At 41.1% G+C, this 25604-nt stretch overlaps 1 protein-coding gene and 1 long non-coding RNA gene across 4 annotated transcripts; one reads left to right on the forward strand and one right to left on the reverse strand.

Annotated features, from left to right (window-relative positions):
- The first annotated feature begins 11001 nt into the window (after nucleotides 1–11001).
- LOC131106740 (protein FAM240C-like) lies at nucleotides 11002–15166 on the forward strand. The gene is made up of 3 exons (XM_058056107.1): nucleotides 11002–11145; nucleotides 11254–11377; nucleotides 14598–15166. Exons 1-3 carry the CDS (start codon nucleotides 11094–11096, stop codon nucleotides 14725–14727), a joined length of 306 nt encoding a protein of 101 aa, XP_057912090.1. The 5' UTR covers nucleotides 11002–11093; the 3' UTR covers nucleotides 14728–15166.
- Nucleotides 15167–22586: 7420 nt separating this feature from the next.
- On the reverse strand, nucleotides 22587–25008 carry LOC131106742 (uncharacterized). 3 transcript variants are annotated; one of them, XR_009120132.1, is made up of 9 exons: nucleotides 24936–24984; nucleotides 24219–24325; nucleotides 23861–23973; nucleotides 23738–23762; nucleotides 23520–23632; nucleotides 23175–23263; nucleotides 23050–23074; nucleotides 22832–22944; nucleotides 22587–22717 (listed from the first exon to the last, which is right to left on the reverse strand). It is a non-coding gene; the product is annotated as an uncharacterized LOC131106742 (long non-coding RNA). The 3 variants fall into 3 exon arrangements; XR_009120131.1 differs by lacking the exon at nucleotides 24219–24325 and having other exon boundaries at nucleotides 23861–23949; nucleotides 24936–25008; XR_009120133.1 differs by lacking the exon at nucleotides 24219–24325 and having other exon boundaries at nucleotides 24936–24997.
- Nucleotides 25009–25604: the final 596 nt, after the last annotated feature.

The following is a 25604-nucleotide window of genomic DNA, read 5'->3' on the forward strand; positions in this document are numbered from 1 at the left end:
CCGAGTGGGAGGTGGACAGGAAGTGATGTCGAGGGTTCAGAGTTTCAGCTTGCCTGCGACTGTGCCTGTTGTGAAACCATTCAGAGCTGCAATAAAAGCCTGTTGTTCCAGCGATCAAGTCTGGTGCTTGTGTGTCTCACTCAATGTTTCAGTAACAATACTGACACCTAGTGAATAGTGTAGAATACTACAGTATGCGTCACGCCTTTAAAAGTGTCTTCTGAATATTTGTATTTTACATTATTTAACCCTTTTATCCTTGAAAATGCTTTACTTAGGCCATAAATACATAAATGTGTGTTAATATGCATATAAACTATATACACAGCCGGGTGGTACCCGTGCTTTACGCCAGTCATGGCGAAACCGGTCCTGCAGGTGTTGCAACCGCTGTCACTCTCGCCCTGGACGCAGTCTAATGTGGCGTCCATGCAGGTTTCTGATTGGGGGTTGGGAACAGCCTGGCTATATCACTGCAGTTCAAAGACGTGATAGACGTGGCATGATGCCGCTCACTGGACTAACAATTCTGGCCTTTTTGGGCCCCCATAATCAAACCTGAAATGACACAGTGAGTAAAGAAACAAACTTAAAAAAAATAATAATAATAAGTAAAAGGGGCGGCACGGTGGTCTAGGAGTTAGCGCACAGCCCTCACAGCTAGGAGACCAGGGTTCAATTCCACCCTCGGGCATCTCTGTGTGGAGTTTGCATGTTCTCCCCGTGCATGCGTGGGTTTTCTCCGGGTACTCCGGTTTCCTCCCACATTCCAAAAACATGCTAGGTTAATTGGCGACTCCAAATTGTCCATAGGTATGAATGTGAGTGTGAATGGTTGTTTGTCTATATGTGCCCTGTGATTGGCTGGCGACCAGTCTAGGGTGTACCCCGCCTTACGCCCGAAGACAGCTGGGATAGGCTCCAGCACCTCCCGCGACCCTCGTGAGGAAAAGCGGTAGAAAATGAATGAATGAATGAATGAATAAGTAAAAGGTATAGATCTTGGCAAGATTGGTCCTGTCTTTGCTTGGTATTGATTCCAAAATTTGCCGTTTTGGGGAAGCCATATCCTGGGAGGATAGTCACATGACAACCACCCCAAATTGTTTCCTAGACATGGAGATGCTGACATTTACGGGTCAAGTTGCGTGTCCCACAAAGGAGCGTTTGCATGTACTCATCATTTTTCCTGACTGATGGGACGGAGGAGTGAAGAACAGCATGTGAAGTGTGTGTTTAAGATAAGACATTCAGTTCAAACTGCATCCCCAAACTCAGGCGATAAGAACCTCAGACTGGAAATACTAACAGATAAGAGAGGGGACGGCGCCTTTGCGGGGGAAAAGAGGCTTTGAAACTGCTTTGGAACAATTTCACACATAAGAAACATTTCACCAAAATGACTCCTACCTGAATGTTCGTTTTATTTGTTGAATCGTCTAACAGGAAATGATGCAGGAAGTTTACCAATCAGAATAGTTTTACTGACATTGGTTCACTGAGATTACAAACACGGGGAGACACTTTGACTTATTTAGTTGAGTGTAAACTAAAGCTAAAACCAACCCTTGTTGATAAGCTAATGCAGTCTCTACCGGGTGGGGGGTTTCCAGAGTGAGGCTTGGGGGGCCCATTTACAACCTGTAGCTGTTTTTTTTTTATCAGCCCTTTGCAGCTTCTAAAAATACGACATTCTAAAAAAAACAGTAAAAAAAGAAAAAATAATGGTAATTCCAATTTAACTCATGGTTATCATTCATTCTAAAATTATTATTATTTTCAAATTGAATTCCATCCATCCATTATCTATACCGCTTATCCTCATTACGGTGGCGGGGGCAGGGCACATATAGACAAACAACTTGGAGTCAATTTCAGGACAATTTGGAGTCGCCAATTAACCTAGCATGTTTTTGGAATGTGGGAGGAAACCGGAGTACCCGGAGAAAACCCACGCATGCACGGAGAAAACATTACTTAGTACCTTATTTACAGTGCGAATAAGATCATCCGGACTCTATACTTACTGTAAAATATATTTATATTTATATATCATCTGCAGTTTACCATCAATTCCACCCTCGGCCATCTCTGTGTGGAGTTTGCATGTTCTCCAGGTACTCCGGTTTCCTCCCACATTCCAAAAACATGCTTTTAATTGTTAATTGGCGACTCCAAATTGTCCATAGGTATGAATGTGAGTGTGAATGGTTGTTTGTCTATATGTGCCCTGTGATTGGCTGGCCACCAACCCAAAATCAGCTGGGATAGGCTCCAGCACTTCCGCGACCCTCGTGAGGATAAGCGGTAACAAATGAATGAATGAATGACTGCAGTTTACTAATTGAGAAATGTCAAAAATATAATTAATATACAAATAAAATCTTTACCCATTATGTCATTGGATGCTCATATTACCGCCTACTTCGGTAAGGGACACATTTTTAATTTAATTTAATTTAATTTAATTTAATTTAATTTAATTTAATTTAATTTAATTTAATTTAATTTAATTTAATTTAATTTAATTTAATTTAATTTAATTTAATTTAATTTAATTTAATTTAATTTAATTTAATTTAATTTAATTTAATTTAATTTAAAAACCCTAAACTGTATTATGGAAAGCAGGAAGTGAACAAATGTAACAATTACTGATTGTAAAAGTACCAGATGAAGGGGTAGGATTTAATAAGCTTTGCTTCTTCCTACTCCTTTTGGACATGTGGAACTGGGAACTGATTATGGGATGCATTAAATTGTAATCTGATGCATGTTCAAATGAAATAAAACCATTACCATTACCATTCCCATCATTCTATTGGGTTTCTGTCATCTCCTTATAGAAGTTATTCAAGGAAAATTTTGACTTAATAAGACCCGAATAAAATACTTAAATGTCACAGTTTCAATGATTTTCAAACAGAATATGTTCTTACTAGCACATTTCTACCATGTTGAGTTATATTCTAATAAGGAATTTACCGTAACATTTACCATAAATCAGTCAATTGCTTCCACACCCGCCTGTGATAATTGTATTTCCACCAAGTAGGATTCCTCATTTAGAGAATATTTGGTACATAGAAATCCGAATATGTTCTTTTCACATTATTAGAGGCCTAGAGACATGAGACAATAAATAAGACATAAATAAGACATAAATAATAGGGATGAGCCGAATATCGTTCTAAATGAGTCTGTTGTCATCTGTTGTATGGTGCTAGTTGTGTTAATGATGTTACCATGGTGATACAGTGTCACCATAGTGTATTTGAATAAAATGATGGCAGGGTTAAATCTCAGCATATTTCATGCAGCACAGGACACGGAAGTCTTTTGCGGAGAAGCAGCTATCTTTAACATCATAATTCCCTAGTAATACGACGGTAATCCCCCCTTTGTTATCCAGCTAGACGTCGTTTTCTTCAACATGAGGCGTCGCCAGGAGTAGAAGCTGATTGAAACTCCCGGAAGAAAGTCCGATAGCCTTTTCGACTTAAAGGAAGCAGAGAAGATCCAGACTGAAAGCTCCAACCAAAGGCTCTGACATTCCAAAGCGGAGAAAGTGGATTTGGTGAAGCATCCCAGATAGAAGAATGGCAAAGACTCGAAATCTGCCTTTTTTTCCCCTTTTTCTTCCCGCTCATGACGGAATGATGTCAACCTTTGTTCATGTGGGAATGTTCTAATTGGGGGTTAACAGGATTGGGGCTGCATGAAGCAGCTTCACGTCGCTTTAGACGCGGTGCGGACATGTTGAACAGAGGTGGAGCGGTGGGGGTTATGGCGGCCATTGAAAGGATTATTTCAGGAAGGAGGGACAGGGTTTCAAAGGGGGCCGAGATTCTCCAATGACTTTAGAGCAGGGGTCTCAAACTCAATTTACCTGGGGGCCACTGGGCCACTAGGGTCTGGGCGAGGCTGGGTGTTCAGGTTTTCAAAAAAAAAACAAAAAAAAACAAACGCATTTATTAAAAACAAAAAATTATACAAACTTTTTCAGTGCTTTGGTTCCGATTTTCTACAAGAAAAGCTCTGATAAAACATTCCACTGTTCTCAAATATCTTAATTTTTGTTCTGCACAAAATAAGATGAAAAATAAATAAACAAATTAAGAATAAAGAAAATCAATCAATCAGTAATAAATAAATAAATATAATAATAATAATAATAAAAACCTAAGAAGCCACATATAGTTGGTGGGTAGACAAATGATTTTTTTCAGATTAAAATGAACAAAGCATTATTAGAGCCCTGTAGACATGACAAAACACGACTATAGTCACATTTATACTCTTTTTATTTACAACATATTGCGCAACTGCAGGGTCTTGAGACACATGCTAACTCGCAAACTAGAGAGCTAGCGACCTAAACGGTAGCCTTCAAGTTATTTCCTTTAAACTTAAATAGCCCAAAACTTACCACTTCCACACGGATAGGGAGGATAACTATTAACAGTTATTTAACCTTTAACATGAACATTAATCAAACGTAATCATTTTTTCTGGGTACATGATACCATACAGCATCCATATCAAACTTGCGCGGGCCGCACTAACATTAAACTTTCATATCAAGGCGGGGTCCTCGAACTAGTGTCCTGCGGGCCACATTTGGCCCGCGGGTCGCATGTTTGAGACCCCTGCTTTAGAGTATGCTGATGGCAAATTGATGCCGCACTGTAAAAAAACATTTTTAGCTTTTAGTTCCGTCAACTTGCTTGTACGTCAGATCAACAAAATTTTGCCAAAAAGTTGAGACAACTAGAAATGTTAGGTTTTGATCCTCCCAATATAATATAATAATAAAATAGTTCAGTCTACTTTGAAATGTGGGTGTGGCCAACTTGTACAAGAGTGTGATGGGTTTTGCACATGCTCAGACACTTGTGATGGTGCCACTCGTACATGCACGCACGCACACACACACACACACACCTACACACACACACACACACACACACACACACACACACACACACACACACACACTGACAGATGGTAAGAAATAGTCTGTCATATTGTTCTTATGCTAATGTTCTAAAAATATGTTTTAAAGACAAAACATTAAAGTTTTAATATTTTCAAAATAAATTGTTCCAGACATTTTTCGACTTTAATCCAAATTTCTGTTTGGTAGCCTGTTGTTTTGGAACAAAATAGTTGATTTAACATGGCATTTCTCGTTGTTATGATTTGTGTCAGATTTCAACCCCAACTACTGCATTCAAGATGCTGATACATTCTGTAAAAAATTCCAAGTTGACTCAACTTAAAAAAAATTGTAACCTTGTTGCCTTAAAATTTTGATTAAATCTAGCAAATTATTTCACGGAATTTCAACAGGCAACTAAGTTTCTCCAACTTAAAAGACCAAGTTCACGTGACTTATTGATTTGTTGGGGGAACTTCATTTTTTAGGTCAAATAACCAAATATATTGGTTGTATCAACAATGTCAATCAAGTAATCTCAACTCACTTTCAAATCAGGTTAACAAATTAATTCATTCATTCATTTTCTACCGCTTTTTCCTCATGAGGGTTGCGGGGGGTGCTGTCTTCGGGCGAGAGGCGGGGTACACCCTGGACTGGTGGCCAGCCAATCACAGGGCACATATAGACAAACAACCATTCACACTCACATTCATACCTATGGACAATTTGGAGTCGCTAATTAACCTGGAATGTGGGAGGAAACCGGAGTACCCGGAGAAAACCCACGCATGCACGGCGAGAACATGCAAACGCCACACAGAGATGGCCGAGGGTGGAATTGAACCCTGGTCTCCTAGCTGTGAGGTCTGCGCGCTAACCACTAGACCGCCGTGCCGCCCTAAATTGAAATTAATTGAAATAATTTGTTAACCCGCGGCATGGTGGTCTAGTGGTTAGCGCGCAGACCTCACAGCTAGGAGACCAGGGTTCAATTCCACCCTCGGCCATCTCTGTGTGGCGTTTGCATGTTCTCCCCGTGCATGCGTGGGTTTTCTCCGGGTACTCCGGTTTCCTCCCACATTCCAAAAACATGCTAGGTTAATTAGCGACTCCAAATTGTCCATAGGTATGAATGTGAGTGTGAATGGTTGTTTGTCTATATGTGCCCTGTGATTGGCTGGCCACCAGTCCAGGGTGTACCCCGCCTCTGGCCTGAAGACAGCTGGGATAGGCTCCAGCACCCCCGCGACCCTCGTGAGGAAAAAGCGGTAGAAAATGAATGAATGAATAAATTTCAATTTAATTGTGAGTTTAATTTACCTGAGCTAATTAGTTAGACTTAATCAAAAGTGAGTTGAGATTACTTGAGTTCTATTGTTGATTCAACAAAAATATTTCATTATTTGACCTAATAAAGAAAGCAATAAGTCACGTGAACTTGATCTTTTAAGCTGGAGAAACTTTGTTGTGAGTTGAAATGACCTACAATAATTTGCTAGATCACATTTCTAAGGCAGCGAGGTTACAAATTTTTTTAAGTTGGGTCAACTTGGATTTTTTTTTACAGTGCGTGTAAAACACCAGGAAGTCACGAAAAATGCATCAAAGCAGATTTTGGATCAACATTTGCAATAAAAATGATTGTTGTAATTATTAAATTTGATTCAGTTCTTTAATCACCGCTGTTGACTCTCACACAATCCAAGTTTAAGCCATTTTTCCAAATCCACAAGTACGTATATACCATATTGTTGTATATATAGGTTTCACTTTTGTTTCACAGCAACTATGGTGCATTCAAGGGCCATAAAGAAAGTGTGAAATTATAAGTGATTATAAGTGAAGTATATTACCACTTGTGTATGAAGGTCAAGGGTCAATCAGCTTACCAAACAAATTTTGTGTTCCAATAATTGGTGTTAAAGGTATTCAACAACATACATACTTTTGATTATTATTGCCCATTTTCTGTAAATCCTATAAACTTCATTTCCCTTCTCATCCATCACCGTGTTGGTCTGCTATATGATATATTTAACTGGATGATTTATGAAAGAAAGTCTTGAAAATTACTTTTTTTTGCACATACGTGGATAAAGTATGCTCATGATTGCATGTACACACACACGCATATAGCACCTTATCTCCCAAAAAAAAAAAATCTAAATTCCCTCATGTTCACGTAAAACGCTTAATTGAACTATTAATCATAATATGTTGTTAAGTGCAAGCTTATCGGGCAGTGAGATAATTAGCAATTTAATAATTAGCAAATCTGTGAACTAAATCCCTTTTTCTCTAATATAACCGATAATTACAGTTAGAGTCTAATTCTAATTAGCTCACCGCCAAGGGCCAGTGGTTGCTAGGTTACTGCTACGCTCTTGGGTAAAAGGTTTAGCAAGGCAGGTTGCAACACAAATCCAAGTACTTTTCTGTAAATTGTCCAAATTGACAGCCATTCCTCGTTTATGGTGATTAATTGGTTCCAGGCCGACCTTGATAGGTGAATTCCCACAAAACAAGATTCCTAATTGACAATTGAAATGTTTTTGTAGTTCGAGCATTGAAAACCTGTTAAAACCTTCTAAATATGTTTTTTTTAACATCATTAGAGCCCTCTAGACATGAAATAACACCCCTATCATCACCTTTCACACTCCTATGAACCAATGTAGTAGATCTCATAAGAGAAAATAAGACATAAATTAGTCTCATTCTGACTGAGTGCCGTCTGTGTTGGGGATTTTTGTGTTATGAGATCATTCAAACCTGCAGCCTGCTGTTCTGTCAAACTGGTGCTTGTGTGTCTCACCCAGTGGCGGTTCTAGCTATGGGCCACATGGGCAATTGCAAGGGCAGCGTTCTCCAGGGGCGTCCAGAGGGGAAAGAAAAAAAAAAGTAATTTTCTTAGAATTGTAAACCATACATCACATATATGGCCCAACCCTCTGAAAAAATATAGCAAGGGGGTTAATTACAATGTTAAAAAATAAAAAACAACAGCAATTGCTAAAAAATAAAACAGTAGCCGCAGTATTCATGGATCTGACAAAAGCCTTCGATACAATCAATCATGACATCCAATTAACTAAATTAGAAAGGTACGGAATAAGAGGATTAGTTCTGAACTGGGTCAAAAGCTACTTCGCTGACAGGAAGCAATACATAAAGCTAGGAGAATACACATCTGCAAGTTCATATATTACGTGCGGAGTTCCCCAGGGGTCAATACTGAGACCAAAACTGTTTAACTTGTACATCAATGATATCTCCAAAGTCATGACAGACTTAAAGCTGGTATTATTTGCGGACAATATCACTGCTTTTTGTTCTGGACAGAGTGCTGACAAAATCTTTAGAAAGGTCAGAGAAGAAATGGTCACACTAAAAACATGGTTTGATGATAATAGATTGTCCTTGAACCTAAATAAAACTAAAATCAAAATACAAATGTGCAACATAAGGTGGCCAGAAATATTTCAGTATTGAACAAAGCAAAATTTGTTCTCAATCAGAAATCACTCCACACTCTTTATTGCTCTCTGCTAGGAGAGATAGATAGATACATGGATAGCTAGATATGCTAGGACTACGTTATGCTAGCCATAGCATTTCAGTATGTGGAATCAAACTATGGAATGGATTGAGTAAGGACCTCAAACAATGCACAACGATGAGCCAATTCAAGAAACAATACAAGCAGTTGATGTTTGCTAAATACAAGGATGAAGAGTCTTGAACCAGTCATGATGTGCTATATATATCACTATATTGACACTTACTATGGTACCCATTATGGCATTGGATGCTCATATCACCTTGTACTTTGGTACGAGGTACATTATTAAAAAAAAAACAAAAAAAAACCTTAAACTGTATTATGGAAAGCAGGAAGTGAACAAATGTAACAGTTACTGATTGTAAAAGTACCAGATGGAGGGGTAGGATTTAATAAGCTTTGCTTCTTCCTACTCCTTTCAGACATGTGGAACTGTGAGCTGATTATGTGATGCATTCAATTGTAATCTGATGCATGTTCAAATGAAGTTGTTGTCAGACAGTGCAACTTATATATTTTTTCCTCTTCATTATGCATTTGTAGACTGCTATGGCTTTATACTCCATAGTATGGATAATATAGTGATAATAGTGATTTACACTTACATTAGTTTTCGATGTCAACATGGACTTAAAATGACATTTCTATGGAATACAAATGTGCGCTTTATTTCCTCCTAATTATTGTGTGTTTGGTGTTTTATTGTCACATCATGGATTGTGATGTGATAATCCAGTGGTGGTTGTGGAATGGTCCATGCCACCCGTACGCATCCCAGTACTGTCAGCTGCTTTAATCCCGGCCATGAAGTTTGCAGTGTGGATGTGATCAGCTGCTAGGGTGGATGTCATGCTAACACCGCCGTGTGGTAGTCTGTGACATGATATTAAAGTTTTGCAATGCCTTCCGTCTGACTCGCCAGATATTTTCCCAGCAACCCTCGCAAGAAGCTTTGCACACACACGTGCACACACACACACACCTGTTCAACAAATCCCATCAGCCAGTAGACACAGTGAAGGAGAAGCACAAAACGAATTGCTTGAATGTTTGAATGATGTTTTCTACGCAGCACACAAAACTCGTGCTTCTCAAATATTGTGTGTACTAAAAGAAAAATTAAAAAAAGTGATTCTACCCGTTGTTATAACTTAACTAACTGAGATTAACTGAGATATATCAGTTTGGACAATGCTATAAAGACATTTCTAAAGCTTTGGGACTCCAGCGAACCACAGTGAGAGCCATTATCCACAAAAGTCCAAGAGGTCACAAAAGACCCAACAACAACATCCAAAGAACTGCAGGACTCAAGGACTTAAGGTCAGTCCTCATGACTCCACCATAAGAAAGACACTGGGCAAAAATGGCCTGCAAGGCAGAATTCCGAGACAAAAACCACTGCTGAACAAAAACAACATTCAGAATTTTTCCAGAAAACATCTTGATGATCCACAAGACCTTTGGGAAAATACTCTGATGTCTGTTGAGACAAAAGTTGAACTTTTTGGAAGGTGTGTCCCATTACATTTGCCATAAAAGAACATACCAAGAGTAAAATATGGTGGTGGTAGTGTGATGTTCTGTTTTGCTGCTTCAGGACCTGGACGACTTGCTGTGATAAATGAAACCATAAATGTTGCTGTCTCTCAAAAAATCCTGAAGAAGAATGTCCTCTAGACATGAGCACTTGGAAGTGAGACTGATCACAGCAGAGTGGGTGTTCCTGGAGGCTCTGTGTGGAATCAAAACATACATTCATTCATTAATTCATTTTCTGCCGCTTATCCTCACAAGGGTCGCGGAGGGGCTGAAGCCTATCACAGCTGTCTTCGGGCGAGAGGTGGCTTCCACGAGAGGCGGGGTACATCCTGGACTGGTCGTCAGCCAATCACAGGGCACATATAGACAAACAACCATTCACACTCACATTCATACCTATGAAACCTAGCATGTTTTCGGAATGTGGGAGGAAACCGGAGTACCCGGAGAAAACCCACGCATGCACGGGGAGAACATGCAAACACACAGAGATGGCCAGGGTGGAATTGAACTCGGGTCTCCAAGCTGTGAGGCCTGCGCGTTAACCACTCGTCCGACATGCAGCCTGGAATAGAAAGAAACCAAGGAAATACAGCTGGAATAGGTGCAGATTCTGCATCTAGAAAGCTTTCTGTGCGGGTTATTATGTGTAGCTGCTCTATAGGAGTTCACAACTCAATACAAATGGGGTGAAAATGAGCACAATAGGTCCCCTTTAACATTTTGAATGCTTTTCTCTCTCTCTCACACACACACACGCATAAATTAGTTCAAATGACAAAAAATAAGTAATTGTGCATCACTTTTGTACATCGTTATGAAGGTAACCTCCCCCCATTTTTGGCGCCCTTAGCTGGATCTGTAAATGATACACAAACCTAGTAGACCACAGCAAGGGAGAGACGGGAAAAGGTGAAGAGGAGGGGAGGAGTTAAAAGAGCAGATAAAAACACAAGAAGAGCGAAGCGTGCTGAGGGAGATATAGAAAAGAATGAAAACGGAAATGAAAAGGGCAACAGAGGGGGAGGAATCAGTGAGAAGTGATATATGAGTGTGTGTGAGAAGAGAAGAAAGGCGTCCTGCTCCTTGGAAGGCATGAGTAAGTAATTCAATTTTGGACTTTCATGACTACTCATGAAAGCACTGAAATAGGCGACGGCATTTAAGGGAATATCTTGTCCTCCCACGTTTACATGCTGCTGCCAAGTGATGAATGTGGCGCGGATCCATGACAAACACAAGCTGAAGTCCTTCTGGGAGCAGAGGATCATGCAACACAGCCAGCAGATGGACGAGGAGGACAGCCGAAAGAAGACCAGCGCTCTGACAAGGTCGGCTGCAATTATTCACCCTTCCATGCTCCAATTCATGTTAGCATCATCACAAACACAAATTTGCATCCCTGTTTAGGCTGGCAACATGAAACCACATGCATTTATTGCACGCTGCATCTGGTACACTTTGGCAATCACATGGAAGCTGAGAAGTTGAAAATAAGACATTCATTAACAATATAATGGCTGCTAAAGTGAACTGTTTGATACTCTGACGCACCCCTACAACAGGCCAACATATGTCATAGATTTTTCAACTATACAATATTATAAAATTTTAGTAATATTGTAAAATGACAAAGTATATGTGTGTGAATGAAAGGGAACCAAGTGGAAGAGTGAGGTTACAGGGAGAAGAGATACAGAAGGTGGAGAATATTAAGTGTCTGGGGTCAACAGTTCAGAACAATGGAGATTTTGAAAAGGATGGAGGAAAGTGTTAAGCGTGATGTGACAGAAGAGTTTCAGCTAAAATGAAAGGAAAGGTAAACAATACCAGCCATGTTGTTTGGTCTAGAGACAGTGCCACTGAGGAAAAAACAGGAAGCAGAACTAGAGGTAGCAGAGATGAGGATGCTGAGGTTCTCATTGGGAGTGACCAGGATGGATAGGATCAGGAAGGAGTACATCAGAGGGACATTACATGTTAGAGGCCTTGGAGATAAAGTCCAGAGGAGAGATAGTGACTATATTGGTAGAAGGATGCTGCGTTTAGAGCAAAGAGGAGGTTTATGGATGTAGTGAAGGAGGACATGAGGGTAGTTGGTGTGAGAGAGACAGATGCAGAAGACAGGGTTGGATGGAGGAGATTAATTTGCTGTGGCGACCCCTGAAGGGAAAAGCCCAAAGAGAAAGAAGACAGTGGCGGGGGTGCCATCATGATCTGGGCTGCATTTTCCTTCAATGAAACAAAGGAGCTTCAGGTTGTGTAGGGGCGTCAAACGGTAGATTTTCTTTGTCTCACTTCCATTTCTTCTTTTTGCATTTTGAAGCTCGGCTTGAAGAACATTACAAATACACAAAAATATACATCTAAAATATACACCTAATATACACCTACCGGCACGGTGGACGAGTGGTTAGCGCACAGACCTCACAGCTAGGAGACCAGGGTTCAATTCCACCCTCGGCCATCTCTGTGTGTTTGCATGTTCTCCCCGTGCAAGCGTGGGTTTTCTCCGGGTACTCCGGTTTCCTCCCACATTCCAAAAACATGCTAGGCTAATTAGCGACTCCAAATTGTCCATAGTTATGAATGTGAGTGTGAATGGTTGTTTGTCTATATGTGCCCTGTGATTGGCTGGCCACCATTCCAGGGTGTACCCCGCCTCTCGCCCAAAGACAGCTGGGATAGGCTCCAGCACCCCCGCGACCCTCATGAGGAAAAAGCGGTAGAAAATGAATGAATGAATCATCATCTAAGGTTAATAAAAATCAGCTGACCTGGTTAAAAATACATAGAAATAATTATCAAGATTGTTTTTCACAGAAGAACTCAGCTCAGTTCAATGACCAGATATAAATGTCATGTGTTTCATGCGATCCTCCATCAATCAAGTACATTGAACCATTGCTGCCCCACCCATCAAAATTCCATAAATTGGAATCAAACGTTGCTTTATCCTGCTTATTATTGTGTTTAGTGTGTCACTTTTCCCTCCAGGCATCAGAATGAGATTATTATTAACTGAAATACCTGGCCGATGTTTACAGCTCGTCTGTCTGTCATCACAAAGTAGCCTGGGAATGTTGATTAGGAGCCCCGCGGCTGCACATTTCAATCCCACGGATCAGTGTGTACACTCGAGGACAGACTCGTGGAATGATGAAGATTAAGTGAGAGGTGATGGTGCATGCTCACAGACTGGCACGGGCAGATATAATATTATGGATGCGGATAACAACACTCTGTAACCCAATTATGCCTGACAACAGTGGCCTCAGCTCAAGTTGCAGCGGATGCCTGCCCAGCATGCTATCAGGGTAAATACTGGCCTCGGCGATGCCACCATTCGTTTTGTCACAGGCTGTCAACACAGCCTTCATGTCTCCACCAATTTCATGTCGATCCGAGAAACAAGTGGCAGGTTATGGAGGTCTGTGTTCGGGACCACTGATGCTCTTGTGCATGCATCTAATGTACATATAACCTACAAGGCATGCTGCGGGACTTCCCAGCATGCCTTGTGGGTTATACATTAGTCTAAAATAGTATTGTTTTGCATGTGTGAGTATGGTTGCTCTTGTTGGTTCATGATGATGTGATAAAAAAATCTGCAAATATGCAGGGTAGTGAATGCTGAATTGTAAATATGGAGGGATCCACTGTGTGTACATGAAACAACTAAATAGAAAATAGCTAAATAATGTTATGCTTTCCATATTACACCTAAATTGTCAAATATATATATGAAACACACCTTTGACCAGAATGCTGTACAAGTGGGCTAAGGAGTCAAAAGGTACGACAGAGTGTTATGGGCAAAAAAAAAAAAAAAAAAGAAAAAGTTATTTAAAGAATAAAGTCGTAAAAACACAAGAATAAAAGTCTTAAATTATAATAAAGCTGAAAAACAAACATACATATTTTCCAAAAATGTGTTTTGATCATCTGTTGTGTTAAGATCAATTTAGTTGAGCTTTTATATATTGAAAGAAGTGTTACCATAGAAACACATATGCTGTCGGTGCTTTTGAAAGGTTAATACCGCGGATAAAATGGGATGGCGTTTAACAATGATTTTTTTTTTCTTTTTTTGTGGAAAAATATTATTCAAAGAGTATCATTTGAATACATTAAAGGAATCTTTAATTATTAAATTATAATTATTTTAAATAAAAAAAAGATAACATAATTGTGATAATTGCAATTATTTTAATACAATTATTATTACTATTATTATTATTATATTTTATTATTAGTTTGGATTATTTCTTCCCCATATACTACACACAAAATCACACATACAATAATATACTGTAACTAAAACGCACATGTACGCCCACAAACAAATGTAATAGTTATTACATTTGCAGGAAATTCAGTATTACGTTTGCAGTGTGCAAATTTTATTACGTTTGTGGGAAATTTATTACATTTATTACATTCAAAGCGGCAGATTTGTATTACGTTCGTGGTTTATTACGTTTGTGGGCAGTTATTACGTTTTCGGGTGTAACAACGTGTCTTCAAGGTGTCTTTCTTCCACCTCTTCAGGCTGAGGGAGCAGTGGTTGGTCATGTTGGATCAGAGGAACGAGCACCAACAGAGCTTCTTTGAGGAAAGAATAAGACGATCTCAGAAGGCTCAGCAGCTCCTCGCAGAGGTCGATTCACCTTTGCCATGATTCTGAGATCCAACAGAGGAAGAAACACAAAAGGGAAGCACTGCAGGGATGTGAGGAGGATTTAATGCCTAAGTCCTCTTCATGGAGAAGCTTTGTATGTCATACTCCCTTTTAACTTGTCTCAGGCCATTGCATGGATAAAACTGGATTGTTCCGGTTGTCTTGAAAGACATTTGGCCTCTCAGCCGAGCAGTCTTCATCACTTCATGCACAAAGACCAGATAGGACAGCCCATGAACTGATGACGACTGCGGAGATGGGTGGCCAAATGTCTTCGGAGACAACCCGAACAGTCCGTTTGCCATTCATTCAGTGCCCTCCGGGTAGAACAACCTGGATGAATGAAAATATTCACAGACATGTCCCGTTAGCTAATAGCTACACTTGCTTAGTCATTACTAGACGGGTTACCTTTGAACAAAGTATCTGTACTGATGAAAAACATCCGAGATGAAATAAAACCCTAATGTTTGATGCGGAGTCCTGAACTGTGTCAGTTTTTTTGTGAGCCAACTCAATGCTATTGCTGACATTTGCCCTTGTGGACTAATAAAGGCTTTGTGTTTTTTTTTGCTTTTTTCCCCCAAATAGACCAAGTTTCTTGTGAATCTTTGTAATTGTTCTTTACATAATATTACATAGAGGGTGTAGGCCAATGTCAGCTGGGATAGGCTCCAGCATACCCGCGACCCTAGTGAGGCTAAGCGATATAAAAGATGGACAGATATTACATTCTATTATGACTTGATTTCCACATTACAACTTTTTCCCTAAGCTAAAACAAAATGTAAAAATGTCATCTATATGCTACTAAAACGACATTATTTTTGATTATTTTTGAATGATTTTCATTTTGTTCTCATTTTTGGAATATTCATTTGGGGTGAAGTTATAATATCATGCGGATAAAGTAAAAGTATTACAGGAATGAAGTCAGAATATTATGAGAAAAAAGTTCAGATTTTTTAAAATAAGAAAGTTGAAATATTTTGAAAATTAAAAAAAAATAGCCAAAATGGAGTGAGAATTCATTCATACTAAATAATAGGCTTTTTCATCCATGCTATAAAGCTGACATGCATTTTCATTCTTGAAATATGTATATATATACTTAGTGACTTTCATTCTTTCCCTTTTTCACTCCCTAAAAAAGTGCCAAATCCTTGCAGTAACCAGGTTTTAGACACAGTGGTTAGCTAGTGGTTAGCACGCAGGCCACACAGATAGGAGACCGGAGTTCAATTCCACTCTCGGACATCTCTGTGTGGAGTTTGCATGTTCTCCCCGTGCAAGCGTGGGTTTTCTCTGGGTACTCCGGTTTCCTCCCACATTCCAAAAACATGCTAGGTTAATTGGCGACTCCAAATTGTCCATAGGTATGAATGTGAGTGTGAATGGTTGTTTGTCTATATGTGCCCTGTGATTGGCTGGCCACCACAGGGCCCAGCACCCCCACAACCCTCGTGAGGATAAGCGGTAGAAAATAAATCAATGGTTGCTGTGTGGTTTTGGCATTTGCAGCATTTTCAATTTGGAGACGGTACAAAAGCAAGTTTACACAAAGATGATATTCATGGGGGAAAAAACACAGCTGCTTGTTTTCATTATCGGTCCATCTTTTGGCGGGTTTTTGCTTGTGAGAATGATTGATTTATTAAAATGATCTTGTTGATTGCATTGTGTACTGTGTTGGATGGGAACGACATGTCAGGATATTTCCAGAGGGGGACAGAACTGTGTTCCTTCCTAACCAAGATGGAAGCGGGACATCATTGTGACGTCATTAACTGTGCTGATGAATTTTTCCATCAGGGATTGTGCAGTTCACAGTTGATGGTCTTCTGATTTTGACCGCTGGAGGGCAGCAACACACAGTGATAGCGACAAAGGATCTCATCCATTGTGAAATTGCTCAAGAATATACAATATAATGTTCACTCCACATGTTATGAGGGATGAAATGGATCTCTCTGCTGAAATGGAAATATGCGGGACCAATTTGTGTTTGGCTTTTTCATCCATCCATCCATTTTCCATTACGGTTGTTACAAAATCCAGAGCTTTTATGGTGGGTATACTGTAAAAAACAGACTGGAAAAATCCAGAAAAAAATATTTCTTTCACCCACAGACTGGTTACAGTATGTGTCCATGAAGTACACAAATACAGTACACCAAGGAGTCCTGTCCCTTTAAGAACGTACTCATAATCGCAACTCATTCTATGGAAAAATGACACCTGTTACACAAACACACACACATGCACACACTTCCATTCGAACCTATCACTACCAAAAAGCTGACATCCGGGACAAGATTGTAAACCTGTACAAGACCAAAATGGATAAAAAGACATCAGAATGACTGTAGACCTGCACAAGACCATCCGCAAGATTGTAAACCCGCAAAAAATCGGAATGGGTAACAAGACATCAGCAATATTGTAAGAATGAGCAACAAGACCGTCAACAAGACTAAAGACATGCACAGGACCAGGGTGGGCTACAAAACCATTTGTAAAATTGTAGACCTGCACATTGACCAGAATCAACAGGATTGTAGACCAACACAAGACTGTGATGGACATCAAGAGCGTCAACAACAAGCTTGGTGAGATCGAGACCAGATAAAATTGTAGACCTATTAAGACCGGAATGGGCCACAAGCCCACTATCAAATTGTAGACCCACACAAGACCAGAATGAATTACAAGATCATTAGTATGATTGTAGACCTGTACAATACTGGAATTGCAACAATCTCATCATCAATATTGTAGACCTGCACCATACTGGAATGGACCACAAGGCTAAACATACAATTGTAGACCTGAACTGGAATGGACGTGGAACAGGAACAGAAATACTGTGTGAGTCTAGGAGTGAAATAAAATGGCCACATCAGAAGATGCACACCAGGAAATACTGTCTCCATGTGGGAATTAGCATGCATGACTGTTTGTTTAGTTTCCTTGCAATGTTGTAGTTCCTGTTTCCATGCTCTTATTTTGTAGTCGCTTCCTTTGTTGTTCCTTCCTGTTTGCTCCTGCCTTCCTGCATCTAGTTTTCAGTTGTCTATTTAATTCAGGTGTGCGCTTCTCCCCTCGTTCGAGCATTGTCTTTCCTTTGTCATTCGGCTGCCATTTATTGCTCTGTTGCAAAATTATTATTAAAAAATACTTTTTTGTCGAACCATAACAAATACATTCAATACTGTCTACCCATCCACAGTACAAAGATGCCACTTATACTGTAACTGTGTGAGTTTTTTTTCCATGAAAGTAGGCGAGTGTATCCACATATATGCGCATAATGAAGACAAATCAGTTAATTAATATGATCATTCCTTCCATGAGCTGGTGAATGACAGACGTTACTCGCTGTCAGCGAGTAAAACGGGGAAAAAGGACTGACTATTAAGGATGCTGTGATCGTTGGGCCACTAATTAGTGTCAAGAGATTGGCTGTTACACCCACAAACGTAATAAACCACAAACGTAATATAAATCTGCAGCTTTGAATGTAATAATCCCATAAATGTAATACATTTCCCACAAATGTAATAAAATTTGGACTGAATTTACTGAATACTGAATTATTGAATACTGAATTATTACACATGTGGGAAAGTGAAAATCTGTAAATGTAATAACTTCCCACAAATGTAATATGAGACAAAATAATGATCTTTGTCGTTGTTGTTTGTTCTTTCTTTTAATGAGGGCGAAGTTGTAGATGTCATTTTGAGGATTTTGACAAGATAATTCTTTTTTTTCTTTTTTTTGTGGAAAAAAAATATTCAAAGAGTATCATTTGAATACATTAAAGGAATCTTTAATTATGAAATTATAATTTATTTTTAATAAAAAAAGATAACAATTGTGATGGTAATGGTTTTATTTCATTTGAACATGCATCAGATTACAGATTGATAATTGCAATTATTTTAATAAAATTATTATTACTATTATTAATTTTCTACCTGTCACGTTTCGGCATGTCTATGTTGCGGTGCGACCCCAGGATGCAGAGAGCAGGACCAAATGCAGGTAAAATAATATTTATTCTTGCTATAATAGCAGCAGAAGAAAAGGCAACTGAACTTGCTGACGGACAAACAATACAATGATCCAACACAGGGAGACGCACACACCTGAACTAAATAGACACAAATTAGGGACAGGTGTGGGTGATTGGGACAACGAAGGAAGACAGGGCAAAGACAGGAAGTTCAATACAAAATAAGAGTGTTCAAAAGGGAAACCAAAGCCCAGACAGGGAACATAGACAAACTGTCACGCACAAACCCACACAGGGCGTGACAGTACACCCCCAGACGTCCAAAACAATTCTCAGTCAAAGAGGGATGGGTGGTGGGGGGACCGGAGGTGGGTCGCAGACGGGACCCTTCTGACCCCTCCAAGTGATGGAGGGAATGGTTGGGTCGGCGGAGGTGGTAAGCACTCTCCGGGGGGCGCCCTCGACTATGCGCGGGATAGGCCTCCTCAGGGGGGCGCCCTGGGTGCAGAACCTGGGCTCCAGCAGGCGTCCGGCCCTGACGCGGAGACGGCGAAGAAGCAGGCGTCCGGCCCTGACGCGGAGACAGCGAAGAAGCAGGCGTCCGGCCCTGACGCGGAGACAGCGAAGCAGCAGGCGTCCGGCCCTGACGCGGAGACGGCGAAGCAGCAGGCGTCCGGCCCTGACGCGGAGACGGCGAAGCAGCAGGCGTCCAAGCCAGAGCCTCTTCATCTGCTCCAGCAAGCCCTGCTCCTCGTCTTGCAGGTGGAGTGGGCTGTGCCTCCTCACTCCCCCTGCAGGTGGCGCCATCCCCCCTCTCCATAGGCAGGCTGGGCTGTGCTTCCAGCATAGCCCAGCAGGTGGTACTAGCCCCCCCTCTCGAAGGCGGATCCCAGACGCCGTCTGCCGCTGGACGTGGAACCAGGGACGGGAGGAGGGGGACCTGGAGGAGGGTCTTGATTTCCGCCTGCTCTGCTGCCCGGACCAGGTCTAAAAGGGACCGCAGGCGGGGTTTGGGCTCTGGAGGGGTCTGGAGCATCAAGCCGCTGCACACGGGAGCCAAGGAATGCTGGGGCTTGGGGCTGCGCGGCTTGGGCACAGGGGGAATCCGGGGGGTCACGCAGCTTGACACGGGAGCCGGGTTTTGGGGAACCTTGAGGCTGCGCGGCTTTGGGACGGGAGGAATCTGAGAGGCCACACAGCTTGGCACGGGAGCCGGGTCTTGGGAACCCCAGGGGCTGCGTGGCTTGGGAACTGGAGGACTCTGTGAGGCCACGCAGCTTGGCATGGGAGCCGGGTCTTGGAAACCCCTGGGGCTGCGTGGCTTGGGAACTGGAGGAATCTGTGAGGCCCCGCAGCTTGGCACGGGAGCCGGGTCTTGGGAACACCTGGGGCTGCGTGGCTTGGGAACTGGAGGAATCCGGGGAGCCTCGCCACTTGCCACGGGAGCCGTCGGGGAACGCACGACGGGCTGCGACTCGGCAACAGCGAGAGGGTAGTGCTGTGCAGTGGCGTGACATGGCGAGGCGGAAGAGGGCGGCCACACCTCTTGGCGACGTGCCGTGCGCTGGCGACGCCGCCGCGTCGGAGGGTGTGCAGCGTGTGAAGCCATCGGCACTAGCGTGTAGTCCGGCCCCCATACCATGGTCTCCAGCTCTTTCGGCGTGTACCTCGTACACGCCTGCTCCAACTCCTCGAAAAAATGGCGGGTCCACTCGTCGAACTCGGGATCTCCATCGGGTTCGTCGAAACCAGCAGAGTAGGAGGGCGGGGGTACCTTGGCTTGCCGTGGAGAGGAGGACGAGCAGGGTTTCTCCTTCCGGCGCCGCGGCTTGCGTCGGCGTCGTGGGCGGTCTGGAGTGTTGTCGGTGGGTCCGGGATAAAACCACGCCATTGAGACGAACGTGTCATCCGGCCCGCACACCATGTCCTCCAGTTCCCATGGCGGTCTCGCCATTTCCTCGTCTTCCATGGATTTGAGATGCTGCCAGGTCCAAAAATCATTCTCCGTGAGGTCGTCGTCATATGGTTGGATCATTCTGTCATGATGCGGCATGTCTGTGTTGCGGTGCGACCCCAGGATGCAGAGAGCAGGACCAAATAGCAGGTAAATAATATTTATTCTAGCTATAATAGCAGCAGCAGAAAAAGGCAACTCAGGTAGCTGACGGACAAACAATACAATGATCCAACACAGGGAGACGCACCCACCTGAACTAAATAGACACAAATTAGGGACAGGTGTGGGTGATTGGGACAACGAAGGAAGACAGGGCAAAGACAGAAAGTTCAATACAAAATAAGAGTGTTCAAAAGGGAAACCAAAGCCCAGACAGGGAACATAGACAAACTGTCACGCACGAACCCACACAGGGCGTGACACTACCGCTTATCCTCACGAGGGTCGCGGGGGGGCTGGAGCCTATCCCAACTGTCTTCAGGCGGTACACCCTGGACTGGTGGCCAGCCAATCACAGGGCACATATAGACAAACAACCATTCACACTCACATTCATACCTATGGACAATTTGGAGCCGCCAATTAACTAGCATGTTTTTGGAATGTGGGAGGAAACCGGAGTACCCGGAGAAAACCCACGCATGCACGGGGAGAACATGCAAACTCCACACTGAGATGGCCGAGGGTGGCATTGAACCCTGGTCTCCTAGCTGTGAGGTCTGCGCCCCTAACCACACGACCGCCGTGCAGCCATTATTATTATTATATTTTATTATTTCTTTTGATTGTTTCTTCCCCATATACACACAAAATCACACATACAATAATATACTGTAACTAAAACGCACATGTAAGCCCACAAACAAAATGTAATAATTTCCTGCAAATGTAATAGTTATTACATTTGCAGTGGGCAAATTTTATTACATTTTATGGGAAATTTATTACATTTGTGGGATTATTACATTCAAAGCTGCAGATTTGTATTACGTTTGTGGGCAGTTATTACGTTTGCGGGTGTAACAATCGGCACATGCCACAAAAAAGGCGACATGACAAACCATGTCATGACAACACAAATATGAAATGAATGTGTATTCACACATACACAGATGCAGATGATAATCCACATTCTGATGGCTTCTGCAATGCAATCACTTGGTTGCGACGGCAGTTGTCAAGACCTTTTGGGCAATCCACTTCCTGTCAGGTGTCACCTCCACCCTGGGCCACCTTGCATCAATAGAGCCTCTCCTGTTTGTGGAACTTTGCATAAGTGTTGCTTCTTCCTACTCCTTTTGGGGAATGTGAATTGTACTATGTGATGTATTGTATGCATGTTCAAATTCAATTAAACCCTTACCATTATTTTGATGTATTTATGCATGTAAAATTCTAATTGTAAAACTATAAATATGCATTTTGTGCTAACATTTTGGAGACATGTAGCCTAATTGTGTTTGTTAGCAAAGTCAACCAATGATGACATCATACACAGGCGACGGAGCTGACCTCTGCTTCTTGTTTCCAAGCTAATAGGCTAGAACACAGTTGGACTCACACAGTGTATTACTAACACAACAAGACACATGCCATATTGTACAGAAACTGAAAAACATGCAAACCAGGACATACGCTAACTGAGGTTCCATTGTACTACCAACCAACAATTACTATGCAATAACATTGCACTCGTTCATATTATCCCAGTTAGACATTGTGAATTAAAGCATCAATGGTGCGTTGGGTTTCTTGGCCTGCTGCATCATGTTCCTGCTGCTACCTAATCTCTTTACAGGGCAGGAAATGGATCTGACAGCACCGTTCACACACTGACAGCCAATTAGCCCAGCTTTCACAATGAAATGAAGCAGACGCCATGACTGGATTGGAAACTGATGTGCAATGCCACATTGGAGCACTGCTGAAGATAAAGTGGTTTTATTTGCTGTAAGTACAGTCTGTCAGGGTTGTCCAAAGTGCACCCGGGGGCCATTTGTGGCCCATGGCTCATTCTGAAAGTATAATATAACAAGAAAACTAAACAGCAATAAGAGCACACATGGAAAATAAACAGTAATTTTTCAAGAATAAATTAATTATATAACACAAAAAAAGTTGTAATCTACCTGTGATTGGGTGGTGAGTAGTCCGGGGTGTACCCCGCCTCTCGACCAAAGTCAGCTGGGATAGGCTCCAGCGTACCCCAGCGACCCTAGTGAGGATGGATGGAAGTTGTAATCTAATAAGAAAATGTAGTAACTAGGGCTGTCAAATGATTACAATTTGTAATCAGATTAATCACGGTTTTTGAATTAATTAATCATGATTAATCACCATGTCTCACCATGTCTGAAATATGCCCGTTTTTACTGTATTTTTTTATTGAAAGAAAGACAAATTATATAAAAATTATACAGTAATTTTACAAGAATAAATTAATTATATTAACAAAAAAAAGTTGTAATCTACCTGTGATTGGCTGGTGACCAGTCCAGGGTGTACCCCGCCTCTCAAATCCCAAAGTCAGCTGGGATAGGCTCCAGCGTACCCCAGCGACCCTAGTGAGGATGGATGGAAGTTGTAATCTAATAAGAAAATGTAGTAACTAGGGCTGTCAAATGATTACAATTTGTAATCAGATTAATCACGGTTTTTGAATTAATTAATCATGATTAATCACCACGTCTCACCATGTCTGAAATATGCCCATTTTTACTGTATTTTTTATTGAAAGAAAGACAAATTATATAAAAATTATACAGTAATTTTACAAGAATACATTAATTATATTACCAAAAAAAAGTTGTAATCTACCTGTGATTGGGTGGTGACTAGTCCAGCGTGTACCCCGCCTCTCGACCACGGTCAGCTGGGATAGGCTCCAGCATACCCCAGCGACCCTAGTGAGGATGGATGGAAGTTGTAATCTAATAAGAAAATGTAGTAACTAGGGCTGTCAAATGATTACAATTTGTAATCATATTAAACACGGTTTTTGAATTAATTAATCATGATTAATCACCATGTCTCACCATGTCTGAAATATGCCAATTTTTTCTGTATTTTTTATTGAAAGAAAGACAAATTATATAAAAATTATACAGTAATTTTACAAGAATACATTAATTATATTACCCAAAAAAGTTGTAATCTACCTGTGATTGGGTGGTGACCAGTCCAGGGTGTACCCCGCCTCTCGACCAAAGTCAGCTGGGATAGGCTCCAGCATACCCCAGCGACCCTACTGAGGATGGATGGAAGTTGTAATCTAATAAGAAAATGTAATAACTAGGGCTGTCAAATGATTAAAATGTGTAATCAGATTAATCACAGTTATTGTATTAATTAATCATGATTAATCACCATGTCTCACTATGTCTGAAATATGCCCGTTTTTACAGTATATTTTTTATTGAAAGAAAGACAAATTATAGGGCAGGATTATGTATATTTGTATGTATTAAAATTGAAATCAAACGATGAGATGGCACACATGTCTGAAAATCTATTTACCTAACATTGCTTTCTTTAATTCTTGTCTGAAGTCAAACGGGATAGGCTCCAGCATACCCCCAAAACCGGAGTGAGGATACGTGGCACAGAAGACGGATGGATGGTTCCTTTTAATAGCAGATTACTTGAATCAGACTTCAACTGTTTTATTATGAGCCATGAGGACTTGCGTTCAAAATCACCACATCATTTAAGATGATTTCACATGTTTTGACTGAATTTTATGGGATTTCGCAGCATCATTAAATGCAGTAAAATGTACTCAGCATCAAGGGTTACAAATTGTGATTGACAAGAATATCCACTTATTGTTTTTATTTGCATTTCTGTTTTAGACCGGGGTCACCAACCTTTTTGAGACAGTACTTCTTGGGTCCTGATGAATGCAAAGGGCTACCAGTTTGATACACACTTCTCAAATAGCCAATGTACTTTATCTATATTTTATTGTGAATAATTCATGATCTTCATCTACCCTACTGCAATGCTTATAAAGCTAGCAGTTAGCAACAAACACCTAACAACATAACATCTCCGCTATAAGCAGTACACTAAACACAATGAAATAGCATGCTAACAATAGCATGAATTAGAGGCAATGGCTAACTTAGCTCAGCAGTTAGCGACCAGCTCGGCGGCTGAATCCCAAAACACTCCAATATGACGATATAAACAACGTCTAGCATTGAAGGAATGACAAATAACCAGGTTACTCACGTTTATGAGCCACACTGTTAGTTGAACTTCAAATGTTACGACAATTCTGAAACCTGTGCGGCTGACCTGGTGCGTTCAGGTGCCCGTCTAGTGTTGTAAATGAGAGTGCGTTTAATCATGTTCTCTTAAAGCAGCAAAAGAGAATGGACACTAGTAAACCAGTCTTTTGTACAAATGTTTAAATTATTTTCAAATATATTGTCCTTCCCAATTTACATGTAATTGGGATTTAAACATTTTTCTGTCTAGTGAGGAAGCGTTGCCATGATGAATGGACTAGAGACGTGTTTGTTTTAGAGTTGAGATATATAAATGGTGTTTGAATTGCACTGCAGTAGATGTGTTCAGCTTAGAATAAAGTTATAAAGAGGCAACAGAGCTACACTGCCGCCGTCTGTCGTCATAACAGAGTGGTGGCTTGCCCGATGTGCATGCATTAATTACGCTAAAAGATTTTACGTAATTAATGAAATAAATTAGTTACCGCCGTTAACACATTATCTTTGACAGTAATGTAATATTATGAGGAAAAAATTAATTTCTGGTGATCTTTTGTAATATTTGAAACAAACCAAAAATGAAAAATTAGGTACGGAAAACATTGTAATGTTACGAGATTAAAGTCAAAATGGCAATAAAGTCATAATTATGAGAAGAAAAATATAAGAA

Source organism: Doryrhamphus excisus, chromosome 19 (assembly GCF_030265055.1).
Source record: "Doryrhamphus excisus isolate RoL2022-K1 chromosome 19, RoL_Dexc_1.0, whole genome shotgun sequence".
In the NCBI taxonomy this organism is placed as follows: domain Eukaryota; kingdom Metazoa; phylum Chordata; class Actinopteri; order Syngnathiformes; family Syngnathidae; genus Doryrhamphus; species Doryrhamphus excisus.